Here is a 21922-nt window from a genome sequence, read left to right as displayed (position 1 = left end):
AAAAGACTGCAATCCAGCGTACAATTGACACGTAAATTGAAAAACCCTTAAACTTAGAGCACGTACAGTGTGTGACTTTCAAAATAATTTCCAAATGACAGGTTAAGCAAATAATATTCCGTGCGAATAATTACTTCTTCACTTGTAAGTGGGCACGTAATTGATGGCTGGAATATCTAATGACGAATAGACGCCCACACAAGGCACTAGATGTTGGCTGCATCAGTGCGTGAAGGGACATATATCAAGGTAGTCGCGGAGGTGAGAGGAAATGGTTTGTAACACAATTATTCAACATCGCACATAGCTTTCACTGTTCGATGTCAGAATTTTTATTTCTTTTCTGTCGAACCTAAAATGTTCGTTGTTTTATTCAAATACAGCAATGTTAAGATTCATCAGGATTTGAGCTTTCACACTTCGTCTCATACCAATATTCTCTGTGGGTTATCTTATCAAAGGTAGGTAATTTTTTCATAGTTACGGAAAAATATTTAGATTTGGTTGATTTGTTGGATTAGTGCAGAATTTGACATTTCATAGCCATTTAAAGGAATCACTTTCAGAACCGTACATCCTGGTAGTTGACTGATGAAACACTGATGCTTACATTTAATTCATTATTCAGAGCTTTTGTTTTTAGGCTTATTCCGATCGTTTTTGTTTGGCTAATTTTTTTAACCATTATTCTCAATGTTAACTTAGGCAAAAGTTACTAGTTTAAAAAATTCTTTCACGTTAGCGATATCTGTCGAGTAGAGACTCGAGGAATCCTTGTAAGGCTGGGAAATCTGAAATACGTTTGAAAACTGTGGTGAGCGAGAAGCCTGGCCGAGGAGCTGTTGGTGACAAAATTAAAAGCAACATGTTATTTTTAGAGCCTGGTTCTTCCCACCCACAAAATCATGATGCGTCTTAACATTAACATTTGAAAGCGTTTGTTTCTTAATTAGCTAGCTCTTGGTGAAAAAAAATGAGCAATTTCGACACCTGTTGACGTGTCCTCAAAACTCCTGACTTTTCAAGAGAAAAAAAAAATTTCTTATTAAAAAATATCTCTACTTAAATTCAGTGCCTTATCAAAACATCAAATAAGGACATACAAGGCTGAGAAATAGATGTTGATTGAGTAATGATGCCAGAAAATAATGAATGATTAGGAATCCCCTACAATTGCCGAGCTAGAATGCTCTGGCAATCGCTTTTTCCAAGTGTTACCATTTTCCCACTCTCACATTTGTCGCCAAGTGTCAACGATTACAGCAGATCTCTGCCGAACGTTAGCAATCATCCTAAGGGACCTCATTAAGCAATTAGGACAAAAACGCGTGGAAACGTCAATTCAGTAAAAATGAATTTTTAATTTTTCTTACGAATTTTGCGAATTTCTAGATCCAATAATCATCTCTAACAACCCTTGACCTTAGCTTTGAACTAAAATAAGCATCTCCTTCGTAGATTGTAATTTTGATGGTAGGTACAAACATAGTGCGAATGATATTTACAGCATATGGAAAAAAAATAGGCTATTGGACGTTACATGATAACAAATCAGATCAGTTAAGTTATCAAGAAAATTGTACGTCCCCTTGCACATCAAGTCATTAACAATTTAAAAAAAAATTAAATTGGGCCAAAATTTTATAGAAGTTTTACCAAGGAAGATTTCATATTTTTGTGATAAAAATATTTCAAGCAGATGCATAATAATTCAAAACGTCTTTAAATGAAATTGAAATTCGTGGGTAAACAATATTATGTCCTTCAGTCGATAAAACTTTTCTTTAGAAGGACGTAGTCGGTCAATAACGTTCGTGGTTGTTTATCGTTGACATTCGCATTTGCTTTTCAATTACTTGTAAAGGAAAGGTAAGTCGGAATATCAGTTACATCAAATTAAGAATTTTTTTTTCTATTCAAAGAAAGTGTCTTTTTGTGGTTATAATTGCGACTACAGGTGCAAGGTATTTTGTAGACGTGTAATGCTCGTATAGCAGGGTACTATAGATTGTAATATTTCACGCGCTATTCTAAATTGACCATAATTTAGGATCATACTGTTTCGTCATTTCTTAATCCATAGCTTTCGACTGTCGCTCGTTAGAAACAAAGGGGCCAATATTTCCTAATCTAAGGGGCTGTATTTCCTAATTTACGATGCGTCATATGCAAGCGCATTTACTTTGTATACTTTTGATCGTTCGATAACATTAAAAATCGCGAAAAAAAAGCACAACGATACAGAACGAAAAAAAAAAAAGGAAAAATCTTTGTTTTTTTTATGATAAGTCTTCATAAGTGAAACTAACAGTCCGAGTAAATTCTTTTACTAAAAACTGCATGACTGACAACCTCCCTAATTAAATATCATTAAATGAACACAACGTTAATTAACATGCAAAACAGTGTGCTAGAAACCATTCATCACACAATAATAATTTGTGTGTTAGATCCTGGTTACGTGCTCAAAGTCAACTTCAATTTCTCTGTTGGAGCAGTGAAGCCGAGAAGCCGAGAAGCCGAGAAGCAAATAAACTAAATTAAGTTTAAAAGTGTGAGGCACTTTAATTTTTCACTTTGCAGAAGTGGATTGTTAATTCTGAAGGTAAGTAAAAACTAAGTAGCTAAAAGCCGAAAACAGAAACGCATACGATAAAAATTATTGGAGATATAATTTTAAAATTCGAGTAAAATGACGAAAGCTACTCAGACTTGAAATTTTTCATCGCGAAAAAAAAGATTCCTGAAAATAAATCTGAATATTTTGTACAAGAAGCACTTTTACCATTAACTCTCATCACAAGACAGTATTATGCGAAAACAAGTTTGTTTTCAAGGAAAATGGCTTGGCCTTCAGACATGAAGAATCAGCAGCACGTCCCAAGAACAGCTCTTTTTGCTGACGAAGAGCAGATTGCTGAAAATGAGATTAGTGAGGGAAATAGCTAAGTCTTTGAATCTCTTTCCTTCTCGCAAAAATCGTGAAAGCTATGGAAATGAATAGCGAATATAAATCTTGAAGTCAAGTCTTATGTGTAAGATAAGAATAAACTAGGTCATTTAACATTCATGAAAAGATTCAAGATAACGCTTTAAGCTTTAGGATGACATTAATTACAATACAATATACAATACAATATTTATTTGTCATATACGACATTTACACATGGAAAAAAAAATGAAGAAAATTGATGACAGAAAATAAATGGCGAGAAAACCTGAAAGAAACCACGAGGCTTATAACAAGTCAGGCTTTCTCACTTAAAATAACTAATCTTATATTAGAATTACAATATGGACTTATGGTAATTAACTTTGACCGCGCACACGTACACACACGCACACGCACACACATATTAAGTAAGTTAGTTAAGAATTACTGCCTTACAGAAGCTAATACTAAGAGAGAAGAAATTCCTTAAGCTTTCTTTTAAAAGAAGCGGAGGAGGGAGAACTAGTTATGTCAGAATTTAACGAATTATATATATATATATATTATAATAACATTGTATGGTCCGAAATTTGAGCAGTTTCGGTGCAGTGATGTCTCCGTCTTGATGGGTCGAATTTCTACGTCTTCTGGACTAAGAATTGGAAGGTTGTTGGAACGTTTTAGAAAAAAAATCAAACTGAAGCTGGTGAAACAAGTGCGAAGACAAATTTATGTATATTTATTTCAGGATATTCATTTCAGAATATTCATCAACTATAATTTTAATCCACTGGTTGAGAAAATTTAGACCAGGAGGACCTATAACGATTGCCGTGCTGCTAACATTATATTATCTATCATATTTATCATTATATAACATGGATTACAAATACAAAGTAGAGAAAAATTAGAAAAGGAATGAAATTAACAGAAAATGCTGAATTTACCAAAGAAGAAACCTGTATCCCAGAATCTCATAAAGCTTAGTGTACATCTCTTACGCAGTACCTGGGTTTGCTCTCTTTTGATCATAGCATATATGACCGCAGCTACTCCTGAAGTTTTAAAAAACTCAGAGAATGTTACAGGATGCAAATAATATTACCAAAGCGTTAAGAAGAAGGCCGGAGACTAAAACTTGGGATCGTTCAGGATTAGTAGCATATAATCTCAAAGTTTCTAAAGCGCATGCGTGGAATCTTTTGTTTTTTAACGTGTTGACATCTACAACTATAGAAGGGATAAAATTTACAAGAGCCTTTCAAAATCAAATAATCCTAAGACATTCATCAATAATCCTAAACTGAGACAATAGAAAATCATCTTAAAACAATGGAATTGAACTTTTTCAGAAATCTAAATGATAAGTTTATTCTTAAATTCCTTTGTATTGGATATATAGCTCCACTGATTGCATATTCAGAAAGTTATTAAAGCTTATTGATTTGTAGCAAGTAGATTTACGACGAAGTCCTGTTTTCGAACGCGTAGCCTCAAAGGTCAGTATCCCGCGTAAATTGTATTTAAAAATATAGTTCTTCAAATATTTTTGGATAGAGAATGTAGCTATGTTCTATGAAAACATTTACGGGCCAAAATTAGCAATCTTAAATTGATCAAATCATACAACAAGACCAGTTGGTATGAACTGGCACCTTATCGGTAGTTTCATACCAGTCTAATTTGTAAATTATCCTAACGGCACGGTCATGCATTTTTTTTTGAAGTGTACCCTTTTTGTTAGTAAGAAATCGCCATAATCACATACATGCGAGAGAGAGAGACAGAGGGAGAGAGAGACAGACTAGTCGAGTCATATTACACTAATGATATACGTAACTGGCAAGATTATGTAATATTTTTTCAAGTTTGTCCAAGAGGGTTAGTCACAGGTATTCAATAGGATTAACGCCTCGGTCACAGAGGAGACAATGATTTTGAGATATGGCAGGTAAAAAAAGAATGACCTCAAAAACCTTCACTTTCCGGGGACAAGAATAGATTCGTTCGACAAAGTGAATCTTCCAATTAAGTTCATTGTCTGATTCAATACCAAGGCATCTGGTAAACTTGACTTGATGAACTACACTGTCCTCTGATGTGCTTTGCTACTGCTTTGTTGTGTTCATAACTGTGATGATCTCTCTCATCTTCATTTATGTAAATCCTAAGTTCAAATTCTCATACTCACATGCGTTGATTCACTACATTCTCCTTTTTTAATCGCCTGACTCGAACAAATGAAACGACTAAATACTAAAATCCTTATTTCAACTGATCATGATGACCAATAAACACTACTGTATGACTGAAGTGATAGCCGTTTCAAAAACTTGAGCGGAAGTTATCAAGTCAATTTCATTCGTTATAGAGGCGCTGTATTTTGGAATTTTGTCTCCGATTATTTAAAAGACCCTTGTAGTTTTAAGCCATGTTATGGAAAGGAAAAATCTAATCCCACATTGAGGGAAATCAGATTTACCAGCTCAACCCACGCACAGTCGGTGGCGAGTTTTTTATTTTTAATTTTAGATTATCTTAAATTATAAAAATACATTTTGCATTGTCATGTATCTACTTTACAGTTCGATTATTTATTTGATATATTTTTAACTACTTTCACTTGCAGGTTACTTATGTATCAGGTAGTTACACAAGACTCCTCAAGCATGAAATAATGTTTTCACTCTCATCGTGATTAAATAAAGAATCTTATTTACTTGACTTTCATATATTCTTAACCGTTTACTTAATTATTATCAAACTCGTTTTCCTTCCGGAAAAAGATGAAAAAGAATACCACGTTTTCAGAGCAGTTCAGACAGTTGGATATTCTGAGCGTCAGTTAACAGAAAGGCGTCATCTTTTCGTATTTTTGTAACAGCCATCGTGAAATTTGAGAGACAAACAGCCTCTACGTATATTTTTATGTCTTCTATGATTGTTTTTTAATTAAGTTGTAGTAAATTTGTTTTATTTCCCATATTTAGAGGACAAAAATTGAGCTTAATATGGAAGATTTCACAAGACTTATTTTCGGACTTATCATGCTGGTCATTTTCTCAAAGGCAACAGGTAGGGCTCAGAAACTAATACTGAATAGAGAAACAGTTTTAAAGAAACAGGGAAACAGGAACATCGCTGTAATTTGTAATCAGAGATTTTACCAAATAATGAGCTTCTCATAGCTAGATGACTGATGTTAAATTAAGTACTTGGTGGTCGATTAAGAGAGATTGTTATTCATTTGACGTGGGTGAAGGATTAAGAAAAATCTGGCATTCTACTTGAATGCTCATTATTTGTAGATTCTTAGATTCTTATGATACCCTTATTGGTAGCTAATTAGCAGTCACTTTTTCTATATTTTCCTCTTTATACTCAGTCGGCGATACCTGATTCCCCCTCTTTTCGCCCTGAAAACCATGGGATCCCCTAAGTCTCCCGACCCCCCCATCCTCTCCCCAATAATTCCCCACTATAATTTTGTAATTGGATGATGTACAATTGAGTTACATCGCACAAAGACGTTGTTTTGGGGGCAATACTTCTATACTTTACCCAAGTCAAATGCGGAACTTCCTTAACTCTTAACTGAGTGTGGGTTGTTATTAACCGTACAGAGTCAAAAATCATCATTAACTTTTTGATAATTTATCTATTCATTGATTCATTTTTGTTTTCTTTCACAGCTCAAAATCTCTCATTGCTCCCAACCATCAGCTTTGGTGGGTCTTCAGCGAAATTTTCTTTCTCTTTGACGCAATTATAATTATGCTTCAACCAAACAACGCAACGCATAGAATACTGGCATTACTGTATATTACCCACTGAACGTTGTTGTTATAAATATCATTGAGTGAGATATTACACGTAATTTCCTTGGTCGGTGTTCATCAACCTCGTTTACATACTCTCCTCTAAACCTACCAATCGACCAATGAAAGCGAATGTATTATCTTAAAAATTTTTTGTCACATAGTCACACTACTAATACTAACAAAAAGGCGACTGAAATTAAAGAGATTAGGTACAATGCTATGAGATACTCACTTACATTATGAACGTTTTTAAAACCAAGCTTGTAAGCTGTGACTGTGTTGTTTGTTTAGTGTTATGGTAGAATTTAACCGACAGAAATAACACTACAATCCTACAAACTCAACTTCTTTATCAAACAACGTGAACTGTTCTTAAAAAGGAGCGATTCCCAAAGGCAGTACCGTAATTTTCCTTTAAAAACTTACTTAAGTCCACTACAGTATATATCTAAGCCCATCACTGACACAATCCCACCGGCAGTTGTCCCCATATCTCTTCGAAATGGACAATCTTCCACATTAGCTCACTCTCGATATAGCTTTCCAGACAGTCCGTCACTCCCGACAACAACAGCTCACAACTGATACACGACTGAGTCTTTACACACATTTAAACGGTATCCTAGAAAATTCTGGAAGCTCAAAATACATCTGTCTTATTGGTATTACATCATAACTACGTGACCTAATAGAATTTTCTAGGAAATTCCATGGTTTGCATGTCAGCTTGACTTGGCATTCTAGAAATGTAGACACTTATTTTACAGTTGTAATCCATAACAAAAGGTGTTTTATGGCAATTTCTCACGTGAACCTTTTTCTTGTCACTCGTTACTTACGTCAGCTCAAACCTGTGTGGCGTCAGACGGCACCACTTATAACGTCGGTGACGAATGGATGCCCACTCCTTTTAATTTATGCCGATGCGTCGCACCACTTTCCATCCAGTGCACGTTGATTTTTAGGTGCGCTGATAACCATGGAAACACAAAAAATCCTGGTGACCAGTGGTTACAGAGCCCAACAATCAGTTGTACCTGTAAGCAAGGAAACTTGGTAGCATGCACTATTTTAAGACAGCCCGTTTGCATGGATGGCAACGGAAACTTTAGGAAGGATAAAGAAACGTGGACTAACGGTTCTTGCGTGCACTGCACGTGCATTCTTGGTCGCATAAACTGCACTGGTTACCATGTCAATATAACTCATGGGTTATACAGTGTCAATTCATATCCAACCTGTGAAGGGTGTGAAGTCATGTCTAGAACGCAGGGTGCCCTAAGTTCATGCAGAGGTGAGTTAACAAAAATTGAGTTATTTAACTTGCGTAATAATGATTTATGATTGGTCCGATTGTTTTCTGCGTTTCCATGATCATGTTTAGCAAGTAAAAAAGGATTACCATATTTTCCGACATATCTAAGCCTTTTTCAAAAGAATGAAAGAGAGAGGTGTTATGTACGTCTACTTTGTGTCTCTCTCTTGATCTTTTGTTTTCCTTTTCACAAATATATCTGAACATTATTACGGTAGAATGAATCTCTCATAAGATGACCGTACGGCCCCGCGCGTGCAATTCCATATAAACCATTGTGAAAGCCGGTCGGAGTGAAGTCATCCGGCTCAGTATTGGCACGATTATTTTGTATTTTCCAAGAACATGAATGAAACTGTGAAACTGCGACATATTTTTCCCTCCGCCGTCTTGGTCGGTCGATAATTATTTACTTATTCTATCTATTGTTAGCATATCATGACCTCTCTACAAAGGAAAAGCTGTTCCAATGTGCAAGTCGGGGATCCTTTATTCACAAAAGTCACCAGTGCAACAGGATTTATGAATGCCCGGATAAGTCAGACGAAAACGAGTGCCAAAATGGTATTTTACTGTAATCATGATAATTTGCAGGGGATGCCTAAATGTATCCATTTTTATTTGCCATATTATTTGTTTGTTTGTTTTTTTCTTGGGATTAGGAGGAGATTTTTCACGAATCTTTTTTCGTACTTTAATAGGCTTTTGCAATTGCCCTTGTCTGACTGCTGCATCTTTTCACCTGAGGGACGCGTAAAAACACTTATTCTAAAAGCTATACTCATAACGTTTCTGATGTTTTTTTTTTTCAGTATTTTACAATTGAAATCACCATAAGAAGTCAACAATGAACATGCCTGATGTTCTAATATTTTCTTTTAGCCGTTTGTAGAGACAATGAGGGCGGTGTCTATCTCATAAAAGATAAAAACGGCTGGCCAGTTTCTCAATGTATGAAGTGTTACTGCAAAGGAGGGCTGCTGACGTGCAGCAGACACTTCGAAATAAACTTCCCGGGCTATCTCAGTGGTATCTATACGCAGTATGAAGACTGCAATCAACCTTTATGCAACGTCGCCAAGTTTATACGAGAAAATGGAAATGATTGCGAAGGTATTAGGGAGCTAAAATAAGTGACAAAAGTAGTTGGCACGCCTCCCCTCACTCGGTGGTCGGCAATCCCTCCACTCACCATAATAAACAGAAATCTTGTAGCTCATCTCTGATAAGTTACTTGCATGTCCCCCTCCCGAAACTTTATTATTTATGTTTTTCCCATAATTTTTATTACTTTTAGCGATTTGAAATTGTCGTCTTTTTTTGTTGTAATAGACCATTACATGACAGGTCCTTCATAATCATTCGCTTTTGAAATTAAAGTAACTTATCTTAATTGTGCTCCTTACAATTAGGCTTGGAATTTATCCAGAATAAAGGTGTTTATCTAAAAGGCCAAACATGGGAATCTGACGGATGTCAGTTTTACTTTCCTGGCGCCAACGCTGACCCGCTAAACATTTGTCCAGCTATGACCAGACCTGACTGTTATGTCTACAATGGAGCTGTGTGCTGTGCATCTGAGTGTCCAGGTAAGCACTTCGGTCAAGTGTACAACTAAAGGTGGTGGGTGTTGCCGAGGTACATGTGAGTCCTTTCGTTGTGGAGAAAAATTGAAAATTCATGGGTGAACAGTAATTTCTTATGACTTTGGAGGAGGGGAGGGAGATTTTGGGGGGATCACATAATTTTCAGGGGTACTGAGCGAAGGGGAGATTGGTCGTCATCAGCATAGTAAAGAGGAGGACTTTAGAAAATTGAGTGTCAATAAGAGGGTAGGGGGGGGCATAAGGATATTACACAGCCTTATTGGGGGTTGGGTCAGGTAAATATTATGACTGGTTCCTAGGGAGCGAAAAAGAAAGATTTAAAAGAAAAATTATCGACACGACCTTGTTAAGGGCTAGCTTTTTGGGTCCCCTCCCAAACGCTCCTTGGAAAACAAAATCTGGCCTGGATTTTTCAATTTTATCCTCTCTGACCATCACTAAAATTTGCCATCGTAAACCTTCCTTTTTCGTTCCTTTTTTGTCGGTTCTTGTCAGGTCTGTTTTGTGTTCGCTAGGGAACTTTTCTATCAATATTTTACTCTCTGATCTCTCTAACAACCTTATTCAACATCTCTTCTTCTAGACAATTTTAATGTTAAACAACATAAACGTGTATATATATCTAATGATCGAATTTTTCCCGCTATCTAGTATATTTTGGCGACCCTTTTGTTATCCTTATTAAAGTCTTGTCGCAGATTGCACACCAATTGAGAGCGAACCTTACTTTGTGTCGCGGTGGCCGTCAGCTTGTGTCAGATGGCTTGAGCTGTAACGACGCTGGTCACTGCCTGAAGAACTTTCACGTCCAGAATTGTTCGTCAGGTAACGAAACTGACATTCAAAATAAACATACGCATTTCTGAGTTACTCTCGTTGTGGAAATAAATCGCATTGGAATCACTTTTCCTTCACTATGTACTGTCCGACAATCGATCATAAAAAGCATTTTTATGATCACAGTTTTAAGTTTCATTGTTCCTCTTCCCTAGAATTATACTTGTTGACCATAAAACATCTTTAATATTTCATAACTTTTCTGTGTTGACGCTTTTTCAAGCTTAATTGTTTTATATCTGTCTTTTTAAGATTTTGTTTTTGTCATGCGCATTTGAAGTAGGTGATCACGTGACAGGCAACAGGTGGTTGTTACTCCCTTATTCAAGACGCCTATTGAAAATTATCTATATCTTTCATTCTTTCAAATAACATTTGTGAATTCTTCCTTTCAGAGGTCACCTGTCGCGATGAGGACTCCATCCAGTATTTCGAGGGTGCCACGTGGTCTGTTGGCAGTTGTATTCAGTGCAGCTGTACTCAGGGCAAGATTCGCTGCAAAAGGGAGCTCTTTCTGGTCTCATTTCTCCAGCTTGGGGGACAAAAACCAGCCGTGATCCTGAACGAACCAAATTTCAGTGAGAACTGTGATCAGTTTGAATGTAACGTGGCGAATTTTATGAAGAAAAACAACGGAGTATGTAAAGGTTAGTTTTTTACAATTGGTAATACAATATATCCCTATTCTTTCCGAATACGTTTCCTCGAGGATACGAGTTATCTTAAAGTGTACTTTTCAACAACACTTAACTGATCTGTTCTCAAGGACAGGGTAATGTTTCCTTTTGATATGATTTGAATTTCGGTCACCCCTTTGGACCAGGTTCGTCTCCTGATTTTGGCGAAATTTTTAATCATCCTTCGGCTCTTTGATGTCAACGTCATTCCCCCTTCAATTGTTTAGATTTTGTTTCCGTTTTGATTTCTTGTTTGTTTATTTGTTTGTTTTCTCCCTCAGCTTGCAGGTGGAACGGCCAATTGTATTACGATGGTGATCATTGGAAGGAAAATGGCGTTGACTTTTACTGCAGCAGCTCTACTTTGCAAGTCAGGCCTGGCTGTTATGTTTCCAACGGTAAAATGACATGTACTGGAGCGATATCAGGTGTGGGTTTAATTCATTAGATTCAAACTTGTTATCAGCCTTGATCCACTGAAAGAAAACCTTGAGTGCTTAGCGGCCTATTAAAGAAGTCTTCAAGACCTAGACTCAGGCCTTTTACGGGCGCCTAGGTCAAAAATTTCCTCCACTCTCCTGTTCTCTCGACCTAACGAATGGTTTCTTAAATTTTTTTTTCGTATGTCATCTGCTTACAGGACTACGTGAGCTGTCCTTAATATCAAAAGACGACCTTTTCCTGTGTGAGAGTGGTGACGAGATAAGATCCCTTGGGGACAGGTGTGATGTCAAGAAAGATTGTAACGATCACTCAGACGAACGAAACTGCAGTCAGTGTAAGTATCTGAAATCCACTTTGGTATTTTTGTGAGATGCTGCTAAATTTTGTGTGAGAGGATCTTAAGTAAAAGCAGCGTAAAACAAAGGAGACACGAAAGAAGGAATTACGTCTATAAACATTGTGATATTAAATAGAAATAGAAATTATGTACTCAAAAGTAAAATGACCAGAAACTCGATCGAAGAATAGACAGTCGGTGTAGAATTCATCAGAAAACAGACGGTAGCGTCACGTGAACTAAATTGCAGCGAGGCTAAAGGCATTCGTAAAAAAACGTGGTTTAAAAAATTTTCCTGCGTACTATTTGCACACGAAAGTGTATTTAAATTATTTATGAACAAGTACAATTCTTCCCCCCTTTTTTTATAATGTTACCTACGACCTATTTTCAGACTATTGCGCTGCTGAAGAGTCACATGGTTTTGTTTGGCTGAGAGCTCAAGTCGGGAGTGAAACTCTTAAATCGTGTGCCGCTGCAAATTCATCTTGGACAGGTACTACCAGTTTCATCTTAATCATCTCTTCTTGCAGGCAATACTAGTGCTTAAAAACCGACACTAGTATATAGTTGACGCCTACTCAATCGACCTCGTCGCCTAAAGAGGACTAGCACTATGTTGTCGAAATGTCGCAATCCACATCCGAAGTGACCACATCCTGGGACAAACGATTACACTTTTCTTTTGCAATGTGTCAGTTGTTCTCTAAGCCAATTCAACGAGTCGGAATCCTAAATTCTTGAATCTGATTGGCTAATCGTGTGCTCGAAACTGGTCCAGTTTTATACAGTCCGGACCGCAGTCCAGACGTTTTTCCGGGTCATTCGTCACAAAGCGTTAAAAAGTGAAATCGGCAGAAAAGAATAAAAAGTTATTTACCAGTCTACATTAGCCCGTATGGAGAAAACTGTGCCCTTCGGCTTTAGGTTGTACTCAAGACCTCGGGCACAGTTTTCTCCCATATGGATCTCCTGCCCGGTAAATAACTTATTTATATGACTATTCAATCTGTATATTCATTAACTAGGGATTTTTGGAAGCAAATGTGTTTATTGGCCTTTATTTGCCACCAAATGGCAACACTTGAGCACATGTGCTTGTGAAAGAAAATCCACGTTGGAGACTTTTAGGAAAAAAGTAAGTTCCATTATGCCAACATACAACAAGGGCTAGTCACGAAACGATTGTATCCATGCTTCTTTAAAGGTTCCTATCTATTTTTATATCTATGTAAAAACACGAGCCTTAACTATTTAAAATATAGGCTCCAGATCAAAGGATCCGAGAGCAATTGCGTTAATAATCAAGAAATTTTACTCGTTCAGTGTAACAGGAATATCCATGACTGCAACTGGCAGTGAAGCTTAACAAAATGGGAGCGGAAGAGCGAACTTGACCTACCACAGGATAATTGCAACATCCCTAGGTTCAGGGGGGGATAGTTGCATGCGGAATCTTTATGACTGAGAAAGAAACTGAGATTGGTTTCAAGGAGGAAAAATCGTCATGTGAATGAGATATTGCAGTTCAAAGACAATTATGTGAATTTTTATAAATTATCTTTTCAAATGCTCATTTCCTACGAGCTCTTAGACTAACATGTACAATGCTTTTCCACTTTAGTTCGCAAATCTCAACGATACTAACTTCCTGAATGTGTCAAACGATCTGGCTACCGCCGCAGAGAACGGGGATTTCATGAATATCCGGTTGTTTCATGATCTATTCAAAGATTTGTTTTACAATGTAACGCGGTTACTTACTCCAGTTACACTGCAAAATGCTGATAAAGCACTGCAATACTGTAAGGTACGAACTACGAGAGGATACGAAATTACGAGAAGTTATTGTACTCAGGAGCAAGTTTAAAAGTTTAAAATCCAAAATAGCTCAAAAGTTGAGTGGTATTATGAGTTATTTTAATTGTCATCAAGGGGAATGTAAAGATTTAAAAAATCTCAGAATCTCGCAGTTATTAGATAAATTGAGTTAAAAAGTTTGGTACAAAGGAGTGTGTCAGCACAAGTTAAAAATCTAAATCCAACTAATACGGCCGCCATTTGATTGTTTTGGTAAATGAATATTGTCGCCGTGACGTCATATGAAATCATACTTTCAATATAATTTTACGTAGGAGTATGTGGAGATATTAATCATTTGGTTCTGATTTCAGAATTTCATCCAAACTCTGCTATCATCTCCGATTTACGGGCGAAAGTCGTCATTTTGCCATAAACCGAAATTGGTAAGCAACAGTTACTGTGACATTGGATCAGAGGAAAGATTGAGCGATAGAGAGGAAACTCGTGATTGAAATTGCTGTTGTTGTTTATTTTTTCGTAGGTTGAAGGCAGGTTCCGATTAATTCAAAGCATTTTTGTTTTGAGCAATGCGAGAAGCCAATGAAAACATATGCTTGTTTTTTATTCTTGACTAACATTCAAAGCGTTTTCGATAAAACATCGTGAAACCACATCCAAAAAAATATCAATGCTAACGAGTGAAGTACACTTTGGAAAAACATGATCGGTTTCAGTATTAAATCTGATTGGCTGAGAGGGTGATGTGAGTTTTCAGAGCCAATCACCAAGCGTATAGCCTACAGTACAGTATATTAAGGCATTAAAATCAATGATAGCGGCCGTAACTTTCGCTAAGAAAATACTGAGCACTCGCTCGCAAAAATAATGCCTGCTTTGCAGGTTATCAAACGTAGTGATAAATCACTTCCTTAATTTATTAAATTATTAAATCACTTCCTTAATTTATTGATCAAAATTTCAATTCATTTAAAGTACAAAATTTGGTTTTATTGCACAAATGTAAATTTTGTTTGTTTAAGTGTAATGTCTATTTGTTTCCCATAGGCTCATGATCGAAACTTTCATATCAATAGAGCATTAGAGTTTCTACGTCAGGCTCCTAACAATACCGACGCCTTCAAGTATGGCCAGATGGGATTTCATCCAGTCAGGGATATTGAGTAAGTGCCCATGCCTCTTTCGAAATTGCTGATTTCAGCAGAATACGGGACGCGTGTCACATATGAACATATGTAGTTTAGTATTATCAACTGAGTTGATAATACTGGCTCAGAGGTTGAGCGACAAGGCGCAGAAACCGAAGGCCTGAGACTCGATTCCTTTGGATTTTTCTTGTCCCACGCTCGTGACAAGACGGTAAAACGTCTTTCTTTATGAAAATACCGTTATTTTTGAAAGTATCCGACGTATGAGCACAAGTCGTATTCTCTAACTGCATATTCTTCGCTGAGACATACAACCGTAGATTTTGTGCTCAATGCGTCGATTGGCAACGAGATGTGGTTCTGAAAGTGTCCAAAGATAAAGCAATTTTACTGAGCTCTTCCTCTTTACTTAGGATGGTCCCAAATGAAGTCAAATTTGGTTGACTGACCTGGGTTGAATTCTCGCCTTGAGTAAATGAACAATGAAAGTAATCTAAAAAATTTAGGCCGGTTTTAATGTCATACATATAAGTCAAACTTCAATATTTTCAAAGTTGAGAAAGTGGGTAATATTTCCAGTTCTTTACCTCTAACAGTAGCCTTGAAATGATTTAAATTAAACTTAAGTTGAGATAAAGCAGCTAACACTATGAAGCTTTTTCTAACGTAGAAAGGTGATATCAAGCTGAGAGACTGACTTCCTTATATGAACTTTATTCTTAAGGTGATACCTCAAAACTTATGTTCAGATCATTTCCTCTTGCGGACAACCTGTAATCTGGAGCTTATAAATTTTGCGTCACTAATTTTGCTCAGCGGACATTGCATTCAGCGTGTGATCGTTCACACGTTCAGAAATTAAAGTAACAGTGAGGCGCATACGTGGCAGTAAACTTAAGAAGTTTACTTTTTTTGGAGGGCATTTCTGGCCAGTCTCTTAGTCATTGTATCTTGATCGTAATTTTACAGTAGCGAGCCGCATATCGTGGATAACTTCCGGCCAATCGCGCCACAATTTCACCCCATTATAATGAGACAAGAGCTATCTCTTCAGTTAAACACCGCTAAGCTCTTACCAAGAGAGGTAGAAAAACCTATCTCCGTACCTGTCGATAAAAGCAACACCACTGGTAACGTGACAACAGCAAATGGAACAAGAGCTAATACCACCGGCGCTTCCATTGAAAATGTGGTAGGTCATTCAAAAGTGTTTAACTTTAAGCCTTATTAGCCTAATGGATCTTGCAAATCTAGCTTAATGTTGGTTACTTACTATAAGAGACAGTCTCAAAAATGCTCAGATTCCTAACTTTGTAGATGTCTGCATGGGGGAAACTCCAGAATATACGGCTCTACAATTGTATAAATCTTTATAGCTTAAACGATTTTATCGCTTAGGAGGTAAAAAAAGTAACAATTTGCCAGTTGATCCTGTCTTTTATCATTGTTGTCTTTCTTTTTCGTGAGAATAACGAGCTTACAGATGAGGAAATACGCCATCTGCTGCGGGCTAACAACTGCACGAATCTAAAGTTTGATGAGGTAATGTGATTTTTCTCGTGTCAGCTGGTTTAAAACTTAGTTTATGGAAGAGAAGAAAAATTGTTGCGCCTTGCATGGATTTTTTTTTAGAGAAAGAAGGTGCGAAGTGACTAGGAGGGGGGGTTAATTTAAGTAACTCTTTGTCTTTATTTCTGGTATAGTGAAAAATTGATCATTTTCTTATATTCTTATTTTATCTTAGGAGATCGGGGCCGTCGTTTATAACAAACGGATATCTAATGAATATCAAAGGCACATAGAAATCCAAACTAACATGGAACTAGTGCTAATGTGTATTTCTACGGCAGCAGTGCTTTTGGCCCTAATACTATTGACGGCGTTAAAGTAAGTTTTTTCTTTGACTTCTGAGGGATTATTGTATAAATTAGTACTCTCATTTGGTTTAACTTTACTTTGCTCAGAGTTTGGTTCAGAAAATCGTGCCATTTTCTCAACTAATCAGAGTCAAAACTAAAACCAGTTACGTCTCAATTATCCATGTATTTCCAGTTTCCGACGGTTTGCTTCTTATCAGTTTGAATTCTAACCCTGGCCCTAAGCATCAGCTCCTTATGATATTTCCGACTGTCCAGATTGGCCATTGTGATTACTGTGGTTCTTCTTTTAAGATTGTCAATCGAAATACGTCTGATTGGTTAACATTCTCGGGAATAATGTTACATGTACATGAACTTACAATGCATCAATTTATGGGGATTATAGAAATGATAAAGGAATTATATGCGGACGAGAGCATAATATTCTTAAATTTATAGCTAGGACATTACTTTCAAATCTAAAATGTTTGAGTTCATTCTTTAGGTTAAAGAGTTCAGAGAGGTTGTTTATACACAAGAGTCTCCTATTGTCTCTGGCACTTGGACATCTTGTGTATATTATGGATAAGACTTTGTTTGATACAAGAGAAAAACATGCGGTGAGCAAATCTTTATAGAAAAAGTATAGCATTTTAAACTTGTACTGGATGTAAAATGGTTCAGAATGAAATGATATTTTCTACCTAACTACGAATTTTTTCAATTTTTGGTTTATTTAGGCTTTGTGTTCCGCACTCACGGTCATTCAGTATTTTTTCCACACTGCAATATTTACATGGATGCTTGTGGAAGGAATAAATCTTTACATCAAGCTGGTTAAAGTGTTTTCAGTGAAGAAGCAATATGTGGCATATGTGGCCATGGGCTGGGGTAAATATCCAGTTCATTTCCAATGTAGTCCAGTAATTTGAACTATTTCTGAGGCACAGTTGCAGAAGCTCGTTCGACCTTTTTTTTTGTCAGCCTAAACAAGACAAGAAACCTTAATTACTTTACTGAATGTAATGAGGAGAAGGAGAAATATACAAGCCTCAATTGTCATTAAATCCTGTCCTCCTCTTTTTAAGGAATTCCTATTGTTCTCATGGGGTTCGTGGCTGCTATCAGTCCGTCCACATTTGACATGGGGAAGGCTTCGTATACAGATGTATCATGTGGAGCTCTTCAACTCACAGCTAAAAATGAACGACGCAGGTATTTTTGTTGAAAAGTTTCTACTTTCCAACACAAGCTCCATTTTCGTTTTCTGGGTACAAAAATAGGCCGTCAAAATACCCTAAGGTAGGTTGAAAGTTTAGCCTTAGATTAATTCGTTGTACCTAAATTCTTGGTTCAAGGAATTAATCTCCATAATTTGATTTGAGTAAAATAAGAACTTCTAGTGAAACACCGGGGAATAATAGCAAACTCTTTCACTCTATGCCCAACGCAGCTTATTCGATGAAGATCATTTGGTTATGACGCACAACGTTTTAAACCAGAGAAACTTGATTGCATCCACTCTAATAGACAATTTTTTCTCCCACAGATGTTGGATCAACGGAAGTGTTTGGATTTACAAAGGACCCATATTAGGGATTCTAATGGTTTGATGTCTTTTTAATTCAATTGATCTTTATTTCCAGTGACTATCGGAGAAGACCATTTATGTATCTTGGTTTTTCTTGCAGGCAAATACTGTGTTATTTGCAATCCTGCTTCGCGTCATATTTGGAAAAATATCTACTAGATACGGCAATGATCATATGCAAGCTACAAAGTAAGGAAAACTATTTGCATGAACTAAGAACTATGTTCCTCCATTTCGCAAACATTTACTTCGTAATTTCAGTGTGGATGAACTATCTCTTCCAATTGTTTCTCATTAGGAAGGGTATCAGAAGTATCGTGGCCTTGCTCCCGTTGCTCGGAGTCACGTGGCTGCTGGGTTTTTTCGTAGAGCTCCATCATGCTGTAGTATATATCTTTATTCTGCTAAACTCTACACAAGTATGTAATTCAAGTTTTAAAAATGCTTCAATGGTTGACTCCTTAAGGGACTGGTCAATTTTCATCGCTCGGGGAGGAGGGTCGGAGGATTTTGACTGTGTCATGATAAAATTGACTTGATGCCACCTCATTGGGAGTCTTATTTCCATATACCCCTTTTCATACTTTGTTGACGACGACTACTAATCCCCCTTCTATCCCGTGATCTCCCACATAATCCCTCCTTCCCCCCCCCTCCGAGATAAATTAATTATGACTGATCCCTAAGATTTTTAAAATATAGAAAAAATGTAAATAGAAATGAATATGACAGCAGTCTTCGCAGTAACTACTTTGGCAGTAGTGAAAATAAGACCTGATAAAAATTCAGGCCTGTGCGGTATTTAAATCCATGACCTCTGCGATACTGGTGCAGTGCTCTACCAACTGAACTAAAAAGCCAATTTGGAGCCTGTCATTATGTCTGTTCGTAATAAACCCGTGAACGAAATATCAAGGCTTCCCTCTGAAAATACTTGTTCTTGTACCATGCAAACATACAACTCCCAGTTGGTCAACGAAAACTATGAATATGACTGTTTCATTTTGATTTTTTCTGTTATGGTCATAGGGAATCGTGTTTTTCATCTTTCATTGTGTTCTTGACGAAGAGGTAGGGAAAATCAAAGCACAATTTTTTTATAATTCTCAATTAGAGGAAGATTCTTGCGATCAGAGGAATTTAATTGCATAATTAAATTCGTTACTATCTCGTCTGCCTTTGATAATTCCTTTCATATTTCAACAGTTTTACCAAGGTTTGTCAGTAATTTACGGATCTGAGTAGTTTTTGTAGGATAAGTACATACCAATAACATGAACCTTCCTCTTTGTCCTCCAATTTTCCCTCGGAAAAAAAAAGGAAAGAAAGGAAAAAACACATTTATTATGGATTTATTATGTCTAGGTTCAAGACGCAATCCGAAAGTTATTTGGCCGGAAGTCTGGTGAGCTACCAAAGACGAGATCAACACCAGTTTTGAACCATAATAATACATCTGAGATGGAGAGACACTCGGTGGTGAACCTCTTGCAGGAATCCTGTACGTTTGAAGTATATCGCAAATTAATTGCAGTAAATTTGATTGATTTGCTTTCCATAGTGTTCAATTATTTATACACACGTCTGTTCGTTCGTTAATTCATTCATTCAATTAATCGTTAGTTTATTTATCCGTACCTTCGTCCTTTCCTACCGTCATCCCAACTTAATTACCTTACCTCCCTTTCTCACTTCACCTCTCTATCTAACACTCACCCACCAGCCCTTTCACCTTCCATACACCTTCATTCCTTTGTCCACCCATTCGTTCATTAATTAATTAATTCAGCCATTCACTTCAATCATTTATGGGGGAAAAAGGAAACTATAAAATCGAATATCAAAAAGCTGCATTTTTTCGTCTGCTTTTCTGTCGCAGTCGTGCAGGGCGAATGAGTGAGGGAAAATGAGTGTACTAAGAGAGTCAAGTGATGACAAAAATTGCAAGACATTGTACAATGTTTGCTCTACAATTTCGTTTTTCAGCGGGGAAAATAGATGGAGTTCACGGCATGATGAACACGGAAAAGAAGAATAACGAAAGTTGCTTATAGATAAGAATACTTAGTAAGAATTAAACTGATATTAGAATTAATTGTTAAAGATCCAGCGAAGGTCATTTCAACATTTACAATTAGTATAAAATGTATGTTTAGATACAATATTGTATTATTTGCGTTTTTCGTCCTCCTTTTATATTTTATTCAATTTTGTTCGGTGAGATGGAATATCCGAAGGAGGCAATGATAAACCAAGAAGGTATAAGGATGTGAAGATGAACTTGTATTGTAAATATCTACAAAATGTTTGTTGGATAAGATAGAAAATCTCAAAAGACGTAATTACAATAAATCGAGAAGGAACAAAGATAGCTGGCTGAGGAAAGAAAATATTAAAAGAGAGTCTCAATGGAATTAACTTTTAGATGTACAACGGTTAAGCATCAAAATTGACAAATTTCAACTGCTAGTCGTAAAAAGAATAAACCGTTAATTTTTTTTAAGCGTCATGGATAGAATCTATTGTTAGTTGTAAAATGACCAAAATTTTGACCGTTAGCCGTGAAGGCCATTACCCCAGTAAGATTCTGATTCATTAGCTGTTGCGTTCAGTTGCATAATTGTTAAACCTACAGAGAACAAAATGTGAAATAAAATCAATATCAGCATCGTACCAGAGCTCCCTCGTCATTTGTAAGAACTGGCTACTCACCCTCTCTCTGATCAAAGTAGGGGTTCACTTTTAACTTCTCTCCATCATATTCATACGGTATTCAGCAAACAGGTAATGACAATATTCAGACTTATTAGATAGAAGTTGTTGTCTTAATCTAACGCCAAATTCTCATAGAGAATTTAGTACTAGAGGTGCGAATTGACAATTAGATTCTCGGTTAAAAATTTCATTATTCACCTTTCCTTGTTATATCTTTGAAGGAAAAATCCCGGAAAGTAAGGAACTGTTGATCAGGGAAGGATTCTGGTCGGTACAAGATTTGTCAGCTCAATTGTAAATACGCGAATTAAAGAGTGTACTCGCGTTGCTCGTGGACTCGTTTTTGGGAAGTTGACAGGTGGAAAGGGGGGGAAAGCTAACGGCGGAGTGTTACCCACGCTGAGGCAAGACACCAAAGGACCTGTGCTGGTTTCTTTCAGTCTTCTTTGTTACCTTTATAGCGTTGCTCGTGGACTCGATAGTCAAAGTTTTGGGACGTTGGAAGGTGGATAGGGTGGGAAAACTAGAGGCGTAGTATAACCCACGCTGAGGCAAGACACCAAATAACCTATGCCGGTTCCTTTTTGTCTTCTTTATTACCTTTATAGCGTTGCTCGTGGACTCGATAGTTAAAGTCTTGAGACGTTGGAAGGTGGATAGGGTGGGAAAGCTAGAGGCGTAGTATAACCCACGCTGAGGCAAGACACCAAATAACCTATGCCGGTTCCTCTCTGTCTTCTTTATTACCTTTATAGCGTTGCTCGTGGACTCGATAGTTAAAGTTTTGGGACGTTGACAGGTGGATAAAGTGGGAAAGC

General features: G+C 36.9%; 1 protein-coding gene across 5 annotated transcripts; it reads left to right on the top strand.

Annotated features, from left to right (window-relative positions):
* The first annotated feature begins 186 nt into the window (after positions 1-186).
* LOC149051156 (uncharacterized) lies at positions 187-21059 on the top strand. 5 transcript variants are annotated; one of them, XM_089196076.1, is made up of 29 exons: positions 187-261; positions 384-461; positions 5923-6007; positions 6625-6660; positions 7598-8047; positions 8501-8632; positions 8951-9181; positions 9481-9657; positions 10363-10500; positions 10908-11159; positions 11471-11617; positions 11830-11967; positions 12365-12466; positions 12999-13108; positions 13595-13780; positions 14145-14216; positions 14839-14954; positions 15909-16131; positions 16407-16481; positions 16684-16826; positions 17304-17418; positions 17539-17689; positions 17887-18013; positions 18348-18405; positions 18490-18578; positions 18688-18808; positions 19419-19460; positions 19755-19890; positions 20376-21059. In XM_089196076.1, exons 3-29 carry the CDS (start codon positions 5944-5946, stop codon positions 20441-20443), a joined length of 3699 nt encoding a protein of 1232 aa, XP_089052202.1. In that variant the 5' UTR covers positions 187-261; positions 384-461; positions 5923-5943; the 3' UTR covers positions 20444-21059. The 5 variants fall into 5 exon arrangements, 3 of the variants coding, with proteins under 3 accessions (XP_089052202.1, XP_089052203.1, XP_089052205.1); XM_089196077.1 differs by having other exon boundaries at positions 219-274; XM_089196079.1 differs by lacking the exons at positions 187-261; positions 384-461 and adding an exon at positions 2570-2605.
* Positions 21060-21922: the final 863 nt, after the last annotated feature.

The sequence above is a fragment of the Pocillopora damicornis genome, chromosome 2, assembly GCF_964200805.1.
Source record: "Pocillopora damicornis chromosome 2, jaPocDami1.2, whole genome shotgun sequence".
Taxonomy (NCBI): Eukaryota; Metazoa; Cnidaria; class Anthozoa; order Scleractinia; family Pocilloporidae; genus Pocillopora; species Pocillopora damicornis.
Note: the sequence above shows the minus strand (reverse complement) of the source record. Positions and strands in the feature narration are given on the sequence as shown.

Bases quoted from the DNA above. Each gene is read 5' to 3' on its own strand.
- LOC149051156 (XM_089196076.1), top strand. From the start codon at position 5,944: ATGGAAGATTTCACAAGACTTATTTTCGGACTTATCATGCTGGTCATT. The intron at 10,501-10,907 runs GTAACGAAACTG...TCTTCCTTTCAG, and splicing joins CGTCCAGAATTGTTCGTCAG to AGGTCACCTGTCGCGATGAG. The intron at 16,132-16,406 runs GTAGGTCATTCA...CTTTTTCGTGAG, and splicing joins GCGCTTCCATTGAAAATGTG to AATAACGAGCTTACAGATGA.